The following is a 14285-nucleotide window of genomic DNA, read 5'->3' on the forward strand; positions in this document are numbered from 1 at the left end:
CCCCCGCACGTTTGGGCGTTGGGGTTTTTTTTTTTTTTTTTTTTTTTTTTTTTTTTTTTTTTTTTTTTTTTTTTTTCTCAGGCACGCTAGTTCCTAGGTAGGGGAAAGGGTACGGGGGTCCATCCCATTCCGTTGAGGTTCTTGGCGGTGGCGTAGTTTGCCAGTTTGCCGTGGAATCTGGATTGCCTGGGGATGTCCTGATCCCTCTCTGGTATCCCGGAGGGTGACTTTGGGTGTCTCTCGGGCGACAGGTGTATCTCTGGAAGCCACCTTTCGGATTCTGGGGCTGGTGGCCGAAGGAGGTATGCTTTGTGGCGGATTTCCGGCTGCCCTCTCTTTTGTCCACCGAGGTAGCTCGGCAAATGTGAGGTTGCTATCCCGGATTGCCGGTTTACTGGCATGATGGGTAGGGTATGGCACGGGTTCCATGCTGCATCTGCGCTACTTGCGGTGCTGAGGTCCTCTTGGGCGCAGAGGGAGATTTCTGGCCCTTTCATTCCTCCTAGGAACTATCCCTCCCCGGTTCCCCCTTTTTTTTATTCTTTTTTTATTTTTATTTTCTTTCTTTTTTTTCCTTAAAAACAAAAAGAAAGAAGTAACCTAACCATGGCAGCCTTAGTCCATGAACCTGCTACCCCCGGGCCCCTTCTTGATACCGCACCCTGTTCTGATCCCGCCTCGTCTTTGGACCACTCTTCGGACACTCCTCATGCCTCTGTACCTCTTGCCGGTGCTGTTTCCTCACCCGCTTCAGGTACTGAGGCCTCGACTGACTCCTTCGATTTATCTGACCTTCGCTCTCCTCTGACTATGCTTCTGGCCTCTCCCTCTACGGTGCGGCAATTTTCGAATCGCCGGCCCGTTCCACGTCGGACCAACTCTGGTCCCACGCCTAAATGCCAACGACAATTACCTGCTGATGATACTTCTCCACCTTCTCTTTCTTCTCAGAAAAGACCGACACGTCCTTCACTACCTTTCCACGCTCAGTTTCAGACTGCACAATGGACTAAATTCTTCACTTTATGACCGACTTCCTCTACTGCCTATCTTTCTGACCACAGTATTGGCAAGGCACTCCTACACCATGTTGGTAAAGATATTTCTTTTCATGCTCTTAAGAGCGGTACGCGCATCGTCACCGTACAGAATGCTACCCAGGCTCATGAGCTTTCCCGTCTTTCCCATATCGATACTGTTCCTGTAACTATTGAAAAGCATCATTCCCTCAATTCTTGTAGTGGTACCGTCATTCTGCCCTATACCATAGTTCAACAAAATTTCCAGACATGTGGCACTGACATTCTTGAACAGCTGGAACTCCAAGATCTCCCAATCCTCAAGGTAGACACTTACGTTCTTCCTGCCCGCGGGCGGAGACGATACCCCTAGCAATGTGGCTCGTTTAACTTTTGACAGCCGTGAACTCCCATCCTCAGTTTATGTAGCAGGACATCGGTTACAAGTTCGAAAGGTGATCCCTACACCGCAACAGTGTAGAAATTGCTGGCGATTTGGCCATCCAGCGAAATATTGCAGATCTAACGCCAAATGCCCAGTCTGTGGTGCCGATGACCATTCTAATACGTCTTGCAATCGACATCCCTCTTGTCTTAATTGTCATGAGGCTCACCCTTCGTACTCTCGCCGTTGTCAAGTCTACTTAAACGAGCGGGAAATCCATTACCTCAAAGAGGCAGAAGGTCTCCCTTATGCCATGGCAGTTTCTCATCTCCGCCTCCAAGGGAGACTACCTCATGTTTCTTATTCCCGTGTTTCAAAACGTCCCCCCACTTCTGGTATCCCATCTTCTGCACCCACCTCTGTGGTTACCTCTCCCATAGTCACTCCTGTAGCTAATTCTTTTGCTGTCCTCGGCTCAGACGTTCCTACTTCAACGTCTCAGTCTGATCTCGCTTCTTCGTGTTCTCTCTCACAAGCCTCAGTAGCGACAAGATCTCGTATGACACCTCCTCCCAATCGTCCCTCTACTTCTCAAAAGTCAAAAAATGGTCCGTTAACACCTCCTACCCATCTTCCACCTCCTCATTTTCCCTTCCCTGTCTCTGTACCTGGTTCTCCCCCTCTCACTGGCTCTGTTACAAGTGTAGAGGTTCACCCTCCTCCTCGTACTGTACCATCCTACCCTGTTCCCTCCCAAGTTTCTTCCTCTTCTGCCACCTCCCAGGTTTCTGCCTCTTCTGTCCCCTTCCACGCTTCTCCAGTTCCCTCCACCCTTTCGCCACCCCCTACCTTGGTACAGTCCATTACAGTTCCAATCTTTACTCATCCTCCCCATACCATTTCCAATATTGTCTCCCATACGACGTCTCTGAATTCTGAAACACTTGAAGCAATCTCTGAATATATTGCAGAGACCAAACCATCAATGGACACTGATCCACCCTCCGCTCCTTCTGTCTCCTCTACTCCATCTGTGCAACTCCTTTCTTCACAGCGCACCGTTCCTTCGCTGCTTGAACGTTTTCCACTGCCTCCGCATGTGGACTTTTCTAACCCCTCTAGTCCGTAGGAACCCTTACCTGCGGATTTCAGGTATCTTTATCATTGCCAATCATGGCCTATTTACAGTGGAATATACGCGGCCTCGGGGGTAATCGGGGTGAGCTTCAGATGTTAGTCTCCCAGTTTTTCCCTGTTGGTGTTTGCTTACAGGAACCAAAATTACACTCTGCTGTTATCTCTCCCATCTCAGGCTATAATTTATTGTATTCTTCAGATCCTTTTCCTGATGGGACCTTTAATGAAAGTGCCCTTCTTCTACACAATGATATTCCGTACCATCAGCTATTTGTTCGTACTTCGCTGCATTACACAGCAGCCCGTATCCACTTGCATAGGTGGTATACGCTCTGTTCTTTATATCTCTCTCCTTCTCGGGCATTATCTATTCCGGATATTGCCTTTCTTGTTTCGTCATTACCACCACCGATTCTGTTACTTGGTGATTTTAATGCCCACCATTTCCTCTGGGGGGGTCTCACTGTGATTCCCGTGGCATTCAGTTAGAGGCTTTTCTTGCCACCCACCCCCTCCATGTTTTAAATACAGGTACTCACACCCATTTTGATCCTTGGACTCGCACTCTCTCTTGCATCGATCTCTCAGTCTGCTCTTCCTCCGCCGCATTAGACTTCACTTGATCTGTTCTTCCGGACTTACATGACAGCGATCATTTCCCAATCATTCTTACTTCCCCTTCATATTCACCACCTCTTCGCATCCCACGCTGGCAATTTGATCAGGCAAATTGGAACCTTTACTCACACCTAACTGTTTTTAGAGAGGTTCCTTCTTCGTCCTCCATCGATGAGCTTTTACACCTCTTCTCGTCCTCCGTTTTAACCGCAGCTTCTCATTCTATACCCCAAACTCTGGGCAGGCATTCTCAGAAATGTGTGCCTTGGTGGTCTCCTGCTTGTGCTCGTGCAGTACTTTTGAAACATGCTGCATGGGGCAGGTACCGGTACAATAGAACCACAGAGAGACTTCTTGATTTTAAGCAGAAGCGTGCGATCACTTGCCGTGTCATCCGTGACGCTAAACGCACTTGCTGGCAAGATTATGTCTCCACCATCACCTCTGCTTCCTCTATGAGTGCAGTCTGGAAAAAAGTACGAAAACTGAGTGGTAAATATTCTCCTGACCCGGCTCCTGTTCTGCGGGTTGCCGGTGTTGATATAGCAAACCCACTAGATGTTGCCAATGAAATTGGCAATCATCTGGTCTGTATTTCTCAGGGACTCCATCTATGCCCCTCATTTCTTTCCTCAAAGTCTGCCAGAGAGTTAGCACCCTTGGACTTTTCTTCTCTCAGAAGAACAGTATAATGTGCCTTTTACACTTAGAGAACTGGAGGCAACACTCTCAGCTTGCCGATCATCGGCAGCTGGGCCCAACGACATTCATATTCGTATGCTACAACATTTACATCAGTCAGCCCTTGCAGTCCTATTACGCCTTTACAATCTTATTTGGTCACAAGGAGTTCTTCCACAGCTGTGGAAATCCACCATTGTTCTCCCTTTGTGCAAACCAGGCACTACGGGACATGAAACCTCCCACTATAGTCCCATTGCTCTTACCAGTGCAGTTTGCAAAGTGATGGAACGCCTAGTAAATAGACGTTTAGTGTGGTATTTAGAGACACAACAGTCTCTCCACTCGTCAATATGGCTTTCGTAAGGGACGTTCTACCATAGACCCCTTTCTACGCTTGGATACGTATGTTCGTAATGCCTTTTCGAAAAACCACTCAGTTATTGCCATATTTTTTGACCTTGAGAAGGCATTTGACACAACTTGGAGGTATAATATTTTAGCCCAAGCCCACTCCTTATGCCTTCGAGGCAATCTACCATCCTTCCTTAAGAACTTTTTAACTAACAGGCATTTCCGTGTTCGGGTTAATAATGTGCTCTACCCGGACTTTATCCAAGCTGAAGGTGTCCCCCAGGGATGTGTTCTGAGCACAACACTTTTTCTCCTTGCTATTAATGATTTGGCCTCTAGTCTTCCATCAAATATTTGGTCATCACTCTATGTTGATGACTTCGCTATTTTTGTGCAGGCACTGACTGTCACCTTATTACAGTTTCTCTCCAGCATGCAGTCGACCGTGTTTCCAATTGGGCCACCACACGTGGGTTTAAATTTTCCAGCACTAAAACCCACCAAATTACTTTCACTAGACGCTCTGTCATCTCCGATCATCCTTTGTACCTCTATGGCTCCCGTATCCCTGAACGTGATACAGTCAAGTTTCTGGGCCTCCTCTTTGATCGTAGGTTATCCTGGAAACCTCACATTACCTCTCTGAAGGCAACTTGTCACAGCCGGCTGAACCTTCTTAAAAGCCTTGCTCATCTTTCATGGGGAGCTGATCGTCGAACCCTCCTTCGCCTATATTCCACCCTTATTTTATCGAAACTTGATTATGGTGACCAGATCTATTCAGCAGCATCTCCTGCTACTCTCTCTAGCCTTAACCCCATTCATCACCAAGGATTACGTTTATGCCTTGGTGCTTTTCGCTTTTCCCCTGTTGAGAGCCTATGCAGAAGCGAACGTTCCATCCTTATCCGATCGCCGTGATGCCCATTGCCTGCGCTACTCTGTACGCTCTCATGATCTCCACAATCCTTCCATTTATAGAATGATCACTGATATTAGTAGACATTCTTTATTTGTTCACCGCCCCTGTTTACTCCGTCCCTTCTCTCTTCGCCTTCATTCGCTCTTGTCTTCTCTTCAATTACCACCTTTCTGTGTACATGTAGCATCTCACTTTTCCCTACCCCCTTGGGAAGTTCCAGCTGTTCGAGTCTTTTCTTTCTCTCTCCCTTGCTTGAATGCCCAACTGTCTACGGTCGCTTCCCGCTCTCTTTTTCTTGACCACTTTCACTCTCATTCTCATGCCATTGCTGTGTACACAGATGGCTCTAAGTCTTCTGACGACGTAGGATTCGCAGCAGTGTTTCCGGACAGCGTCGTACAAGGGCATTTACTATCTTCGGCTAGTATTTTTACTGCTGAATTGTATGCCATCCTTACAGCACTTACCCGTATTGCATCTATGCCTGTGTCATCATTTGTGGTTGTCTCAGACTCCCTTAGTGCTTTACAGGCTATGCAGAAATTTGATACACCTCACCCCTTAGTCCTCCGTATCCAACTTTGGCTACGCCGCATCTTTACCAAGCATAAAGATATATAGTTTTTTGTTGGGTCCCTGGTCATGTTGACATACAGGGCAATGAAATGGCAGACACTGCTGTGCGGTCAGCAGTACATGACCTACCAGTTTCATGTAGAGGTATTCCATTTACGGACTATTTTGCTGCAATATCTTCCCAACTTCACACCCGTTGGCAACAACGTTGGTCTACTATGCTCGGCAACAAACTTCAATCTATTAAACCGAGTATAGGTTACTGGCCGTCTTCTTATCACCAGTGTCGAGGTTGGGAGACTACTCTCTCCCGTCTTCGCATTGGCCATACTCGTCTTACTCATGGATATCTCATGGAGAGGCGCCCTGCTCCTCTCTGTGAGAATTGCCAAGTTCCATTATCAGTCAGCCACATTCTGTTGGACTGCCCACTTTATCAACGAGCACGCAGAATTTACCTCCGTCGTCGTCTTCGCTCTGCTGCTCTCTCTTTACCTTCCCTTCTCGCTGATGGACCCACCTTTCATCCAGACTCTCTCATTGATTTTTTGACAACAACTGACTGACTTCACAAATTCTACCTTCAGCCCTTTCTACTTCAATCTTTTGCTACCCTTACCCCCGTACTATCCCCTGACCCGCTGTTTTCTGTAACCTACTGATCATCCCTCCTCCCTTCTGCCATCCAATACCCTCGCTTCCTTCCCTACCCTGCAGCGCTGTATAGCCCTTGTGGCTTAGCGCTTCTTTTTGATTATAATAATAATAATAATAAAGGACACCACAGCACTAGGGTGCACATTTGTGCTCAATGCAGATATATATGCACCTTCAGTTACATTAAAAATATTCACATTTAAACATGTACATGTATAGCAGGCTCTAATCTCAGCATTTGTTGCAGACAGTGGTGACAATGTGGGTGGCTGTGGGAATCATTTGGGCAGTTGCTGGGTGTGTGTTTGGAGTTGAGCTGGCACCTTCAGAAGTGGTAAATCCCCAGCACAGGACAGTGCCCCCTACTGAGGTAATTCGTCCCCAGTATGCCCAAACACTCTACAAGGACACAAATTTCAGGGTAAGTTTTTTTTTTTATCACCTGACTTCTTCAGTTTTATTGCTCAATATATGTTACTATATGTGTATGCAATACTCTTCAACATAGTAAGACTGGGTATTCACATGACTGTTTTTGCAGGGATTGGGCTCTAGCTTCTGTCCTTGGCCTGTTCACTACCATATTAATAGCCTTGACATTCCTCCAGTTCATTGCCATGGGTCTTGATGTACAGGTCGATCATCACTAATGCCAACATCATTGGGACCTGTATGGTACTGGAGCAGTGATGGCCGACCTCTACCATTTCCCTCCATAGTGTCCACTTGTATTGCCAAAATTAGTACCAGATTAGTGATTGCTGGATCAGTGATAGCCAACCAGTATTCGTAATTTAATATACAGTAGACCGTCGATTACCACGGTAGTTACGTTCCTGAAAATTGAGTGCAAGATGAAATCGTGTAAAACAAATTAACGGAAAAATACGGTTACATTCCTTAGACCCCCAAAAATGGCAAATGACTTTTTTTAAGGTCTCCAAATTGTAAAACTATAGTAAAAATGTTATGTATATATATTTGTATAAGAAAAATTAAGACAAGTACTGCATTACTAATAATAATGCGGTACAGGTTGGCCATCACTAATCCGGCATTCAGTAATCTGGTTCCGTCAGTAATCCGGCACTAATTTCGGCTATCATAATTTCAAATTTCCGGGATCACCACACCAACCTGCTGCTACTATTTGGTGGCGCCACTTGCTGTGTAAGTCATTCCAGTTTCTTTTATACCATTTATTGTTATAACCTGCTCACTTTTAGCCCTAGCCATGGTTCCAATGAATAAAAGAAATGCTTCTCGTGTAAAGTGCATACACCGTACATCATCCATAAGAGATAAGGTGGCTTTGAAGCCACTGTTGGTTGCCATGAGCTCAGCTCACTCAGATAAGCTGTGACCAGTAAATTTGGGCCTACATATGAGAGAATAGGTCTGTGTGGTAAGTGTGCACTATAAAAAAAAATCCTGCAGCATGCACTGCATAATGAGAAAAAAACTGCAACTGTGTTTTTGGTGTAAAACAGCGACTTTGCGGGGATATTTGTACGGTTTTTATGGCTGTATTCTCATTTGTTTGGTCTCATTTGATAGAATGAAAGATATATTACAGAAGTAACAGAAATATATATGATTTTGATTGGTTTCATGACAGAAAGCACTCTACTTTAAAACTGAGCTCAAAGTAGCAGAAATATTCAACTTTTGCCGATGTTCTTATGGCTGTATTCTCATTTGTTTGGTCTCATTTGATAGAATGAAAGATATATTACAGGAGTAACAGAAATAGATATGATTTTGATTGGTTTCATGACAGAAAGCACTCTACTTTAAAACTGAGCTCAAAGTAGCAGAAATATTCAACTTTTGCCGATGTTCGAGTAAACAAATAACATCACCATCTAATACGTGTTCAACTGGCAGATCTAATATGCAGTCATGAATAGGTTGACATTATTTATACAATTATTACAATAATGCAGTAGTTTACGTAACAGTAAATGGAAAGCAAGCGTAATATAAGAGGGACCTGGAGACATGACTGATGAACAGAGAAAATGTTATTTTAGTGCCAGGAATGTCTACATTGCTTATTCTGGACCCTATTTTGAAATTAGTGTCTCTTGAAATTTGTGTGAAATTGGCCAAATTACCAGTTTCTGACCACTTTATTGGGTAGTTGAAATAGGTAAATGGGTGATTTCTTGTACTCACTTGACAGAATGGAAGGAATACTAGCAAAATATCTGAGAGTTTGGTAGACTGGAACAATGGAATGAGTCAAAAATAAGGTGTAAAGTGGATGAAATCACTGATGCGCAAATATCGCTGTTGGGTTAAGTGTATTCTAACCTAATCTGGCACCCTACAGGTCCTGATGGTGCTGGATTAGTGATGGTTAACCTGTACTTATTTTGTAGCATAGCATTTATTTGAGCCAAATAATTTTTACTTGTAACCATAATCTCTAGATTTTCAAGTGATCTTGTTATAGGAGAAGATCTATGATGAATGAGGTTTGCTTGTACTGTATATGCTGTAACTTAAGGGTGAATTTCTTTTTGAAGCTATTTTCAGACCAATCCCACACCTACAAAACCCTATGTTTTTCTCTCCCAACTTCACTGTTTTTCTTTTTTTTTTTTTTTTTTTTTTTTTTTTTTTTTACTATATCATGCTCTCATTAGCAGCTACTTTCTACAGTTACAGATAGAATTGATAAGTAAAGGCAATCGAGAAACCTAATGGAAATTTCTGCGATGGTGATGGTGTGAGCTCTAATGCCACTTTCAGCCATGTTATCAGTATTTATACTCCAGCAATTTATCTACCACACATGACTTCACAATTTGGTTTATGCTTGAGATAGGAATAAGGTAATTTACATAAGTTAAGGTTCATCAGCAGGCTATGAACAATTCTTTTGGAAGACAGGCCACCTCTTTCCTCCTGCATATTCCCTTGCTTCACCAGCACTTCCTACCTCCATTGCCAACCAACTTCCCACCATTGCTCTCCCACCAGTTCTAGTTTGATTCACTGGCATAGTCCTGGCCCGAGTCTTGTCACCCACCTCCATTTACAATACGAGTTTCTAGGGGAAAATGTGATTCTCCTGTTCCTGTCTTGATTAATCAAGGGGGTGGCTGTGTATCTACAGTATGTGTAAACAGCCTCAGTAAAAATAATGAATTCTAGAGAAATTTCATGTAACTCTTTGCAGTCACAGACAGGTCATGTATATGAAGTGATCTCTTGTTATTCCCTTTATTTTTACTGTTCTGTACTGTATGTTGTTCTTACTGACCATAATTTTTTCTCATCACCACTTTTTTTTTTTTTTTTTAATTGAAGCTTATAATGCTCCCTGGGTAACATCTCTCTTTCACTTAGACTGTAATGAACACCCTGGAGCCCCTTTGGCCATCCCATGTAGTGGAGTATCAACAAAGGAATGTAACTACAATCAACAACCAGACTATCTCCACCTCAACGGTGGCATTTGCTACAGTCATCAACACTACAGTCGCGTACCACACGGACCTGTTTGCCACTGCCACCTGGGATGTAGCTGCTACTACCTACCAGACCATGGAGTTCCAGCACCAGAGTGTCATATATACTGACAAAGCAAATATCACCCACACTGTTATTGAGGATAATGATTTACCCTTTGTCTAGCTACTGTGACTTAGTTAAAATAGTAGCCTGGTTTCTCTGGGGGCTTTGGAGGCAGATTAAAAACACTGGTTGAATCCCTTGATATTATGATACTGTGTATTATTATTATAATCAAAAAGAAGCGCTAAGCCATGATACTGTGTAATAACATTCGTTTACTCCTCTGAAAGAAAAATTCCTTTAAATTCAATTTGGGCTTAGCACTTCATTTTATTATTTTTTTTAACACTGCTCTCTTGGTTTAATTTACCTTGCATGTACTGGAATTGCCTGTAATGATCAGATGAAATGGATTAGGAGTACAGTTCCTTTTTATCTAATACTTTGTAAGAAATGGCACTTAATCTACGTAAGAACTACTTTAGTTTGTTAATACTCCTAAATTTGTGACCCATACAGAGTGAATTTTGTGAATACAAAAACTCTTAAATGGCAGAACAGAAAAAAAATTAATGCATGTTTATTGTCTGCATAGTGTTACGTAAGCTCAGTGGTTATACTGTATTCTGTATATAATTTTTTTTTTTACATGTAGGGTTATTAAAATTAATAATATCCTGTATTTTGTTATTCATAATACCTTTAATGGTTATCTAATTAGTACACCCTTTTGGATTTAGTGCTATAGTTTGATTATATTTGGGTAGTTTATGTAAAAATTTATAATTTATGCATTTTGTGTATGAATTTAGAAGAAAACCATTTCTCATTGTAAATAAATGTGAATTTGTGCATAGTCATTGGATATCTGTGACACTTCTAAGATTAGTGCTTATTTTTTTATTATTTTATTATTGGATCTTTGATTCTATTGTGTTATACTATATAAGCAATGTAAAATAATTGATTGAACTTCAAAATATAAAGCAAGCAAAGATCTTTTTTCCTCCCATTTTGTATACACTTTCGAACAATTGCTATATGACCCCTACAGATTGCTCTTCCCAATGAATAATAAACATCCTAGCTGTGCATTTCCTGGTTTAGCACTTTTTATAAAAAATTGAATTTCCTGAGAAAATGTTATAATTTTTCACGAAAGTCTGTTCATGTGGCTAGTCCTTGTGGCTTAGCGCTTCTTTTTGATTATAATAATAATAATGTTCATGTGGCTCCATATGTATTTCCCTTTACATTAAAATTAATAATTTTGTTCTTTGCCTTTAATTACGATGTCATCTGCTTAGTGTAGTGTTTATTCAGCTTTGTTTACCTGTCATAAGTGGCTCAAGGGAGGCAAGGTACAAGACAACTGTGATTCCATTAATAAATTTTTTTATACTACTCTTGATCTTCCTTTTGTCCCTCATTTTAGTGGTATTTCTTTTAAAGTTTTAGACCAGCTAATCTCTCATTAATGCATTCCGAAATGAATATCAGCAATGATAAAATTACACGCAAGCACTGCCATAACACTGCTTAAATGGCTATTTAAGGTAAGTGCAAATGGTTTTTACTCATGCTGTTTACACTTTTAGGGAATAGAAGTAATACTGCATAATATTTATAGCAGACAATCATTATACATGCATGTATGGTTCCAAGATCCCTGAACGTGATATGGTCAGGTTTTTCAGTCTTGTGTTTGATCACTGGCTATCCTGGAAACCTCACATTACCTCCCTGAAAGCAACTTGCCATAGCCAGCTGAACCTCCTTTAAACCCTTGCTCATCTTTCTTGGGGGACAGATCGTTGTACTCTCCAACTCTGTTTAAACCTAACTTATCAAAACTAGATTATGGCGACCAAGTATATTCTGTGGCTTCTCTTGCAATTCTTTCTAAACTTGATCCCATTCATAATCAGGGATTACATTTGTGTCTAGATGCTTTTTGTTCCTACCCTGTTGAGAGCTTATATGCATAGGCGAATGTTTCATCTTTGAATGATTGGTGTGATGCCCATTACCTTCACATTTTCTCCACTCATGACCTTTATGATCCTTCTACATACAGGATGGTAATGGACATTAGTAGAGGTCCATTATTTATTTGCCGCCCCTGTTTACTCTGTCCCTTTTCCCTTCGTTTTCACTTGCTCTTGGCTTCTCTTCAGTTGCTCCCTTTGTGTGTTCCTCTAGCATCTAACTTTTCTCTCCCCACTTGGGAGGTTCTGACAGTTCGAGTCTGTTCTTCCCTACTGCCGTGCGCACAAGCTCAAATACCTATAGTCGCTTCTCGCTCCCTTTTCTTTAACCACTTCCAGTCCATTCTCATGCTGTTGCAGTTTATAGTGATGGTTTTGAATCCTTTGATGGTGTTGGGTTTGCAGTATTGTGTGAAATCATTTATTAGACACTGCTAGCATTTTCACAGCTGAACTGTATGCAGTTCTCATAGCCATTGTATGTATTGTATCCAGCCCTACCTCAACATTTGTGGTAGTTTGATTACTTTAGCGCTTTGCAAGCTATCAAAAAATTTAATTCACCTCATCCCCTAGTTCTTTGTATACAACTTTATGCCATATTTCTTGCAGAAACAAAAAGTTTTCTCCTGGGTCCCTGGTTATGTTGATGTTCAGGGAAACAAGCAGGAGACTGCTGCATGGTCAGCGGTACATGACCTTCACATTTCACATAATGGTATTCCATTCTCAGACTATTTTGCTGTAATATCTAAACATCTTTGTACCCGTCAGCAACAACGTTGATATGAGTTGATTTGTAACAAATTACGTTGTGTCAAGCAGTGTTTAGGCTTCTGGTCATGGGTATCTCGTGGAAGGGAGCCCAATTACACTCGGATAACTGTCAAGTTCCAGTTTCAGTTTGCCATCTTCTATTGGACTGTCCTGTTGATCAGCAGGCACGCAGAATTTACCTCCGACATCACCACGCTAACACCCTTACTTTATCTTCCATCCTTGCTAACTGCCCCACCTTTGACAAGACTCCCTCTTTGACATTTTGACAGCAACAGATTTATTATACAAATTTTTATTTTACTTCCTTTAGTGCCCCTCATCACCCTAACTCGGCCTCTGTTATACTCTCCACCCTCGCTCATCTTCGATCAAACACGCCCTACGGTGCAGCACTATATGACCTTTATGGGTTTAGTGCTTTTTTATTATAATAGACTGGCTTAGCACTTCTTTTTGATTATAATAATAATAATAATAATATTATAATAGACAATAGTTTAGTATCCCAATAAAATCTGCCCACATCTCAGGCCTTTGTCATGGTTTATATAATTGTGGAGGTTCCTTTTGGGACCTTAATAATTAATGGGGTTTTGAAATGATGCTGGTTATTTTAACTTAGTATGATTGCTGCTGCCACCATCCTAATTCAGGATATTCTGAAGTGGGTTCTTGAAGGAAAGTGCCTTGATGAAAATGATCTTTTGATCTAAGGCATTACAACTTCTTACCTAAGCTCAAACCTGATTGCCCCATTCTTTATATTCCAGACACCATGACATTTAAGTGGTATAAAACCCTTTTCTGCTTAGCCTTTTTTCAATGTATAATATATTGTAGGTTTAGTGTTTAAGTATGTGAAGGCTTGTTGAAGTAGTAACCTGAAAAATACACTTTTGCTGTCGCTTTCCTCCAACCTTTCCTGGGATGTCCCCTACCCCTTCTCTCTACCCCATATTTATACACCCTCCTTATATTTTGGTCCCTCTAAATGTCTCGGCCATCTCAACATCTGTCTTCTACTCTGAATAATACTTCTGGTGACCCCACACCCCTTTAGTTTCCAAACTTTGAATTTTCTTCATATTAGTTACACCATATTGCCCACTCACACATCTTCACTGCCTTTACCCTCCAAGTTACATCATTTAAACCCTTTGTCTCACCCATACATGTGTTGGTATCACTACACTTTGATACAAGGCCCTTTTTTGTGGTTCACATCTTTCATTTACTCATCTGTCCAAAAGTCCATTCCCAAATAGTATCCGAACACATTTACTTGATACTCCCTCCAGTTAGATATCAAATCTTTAATTGCCTATATTTTCATAATCTCATCACCCTGCTCTTTCCTGTTTACTTTTACTGTAATTTCCTTTTACATACACTCCACCAACCATTGCAACCTCTTTTCAGAATCTCCTAAAAGAACTGTCATCGGTAATTCTACCAACATTATTAGTGTCATTGGTTGAAAAGCAACTGACAACTCTCATTTTGTGTCAAATTAATTATAATCCAATGCTCCTTTCAAGAGAGGTTCCTTGATGCTGGTGAGAGGCTCTTGATCTAAGGAAATGGGCTGGTGCTTCCCTTGGAACAGAGGTTAGGTCTCCTGTTTCCTGACATAGGTCTTAGTC

The 14285-nt window shown here is 41.8% G+C and overlaps 1 protein-coding gene across 1 annotated transcript in view; it reads left to right on the forward strand.

Annotated features, from left to right (window-relative positions):
• Positions 1-11278, forward strand: part of LOC128689374 (uncharacterized) — a 34381-nt gene extending 23103 nt beyond the window's left edge. Inside the window, exons 2-3 of the mRNA XM_070086183.1 lie at positions 6597-6770; positions 9707-11278. Coding sequence (XP_069942284.1) covers positions 6597-6770; positions 9707-9994 — 462 coding nt within the window. The 3' untranslated portion in view covers positions 9995-11278. The remainder of the gene's footprint in view (positions 1-6596; positions 6771-9706) is intronic.
• The last annotated feature ends 3007 nt before the right edge of the window (positions 11279-14285 follow it).

Source organism: Cherax quadricarinatus, chromosome 18 (assembly GCF_038502225.1).
Source record: "Cherax quadricarinatus isolate ZL_2023a chromosome 18, ASM3850222v1, whole genome shotgun sequence".
Lineage (NCBI taxonomy): Eukaryota > Metazoa > Arthropoda > Malacostraca > Decapoda > Parastacidae > Cherax > Cherax quadricarinatus.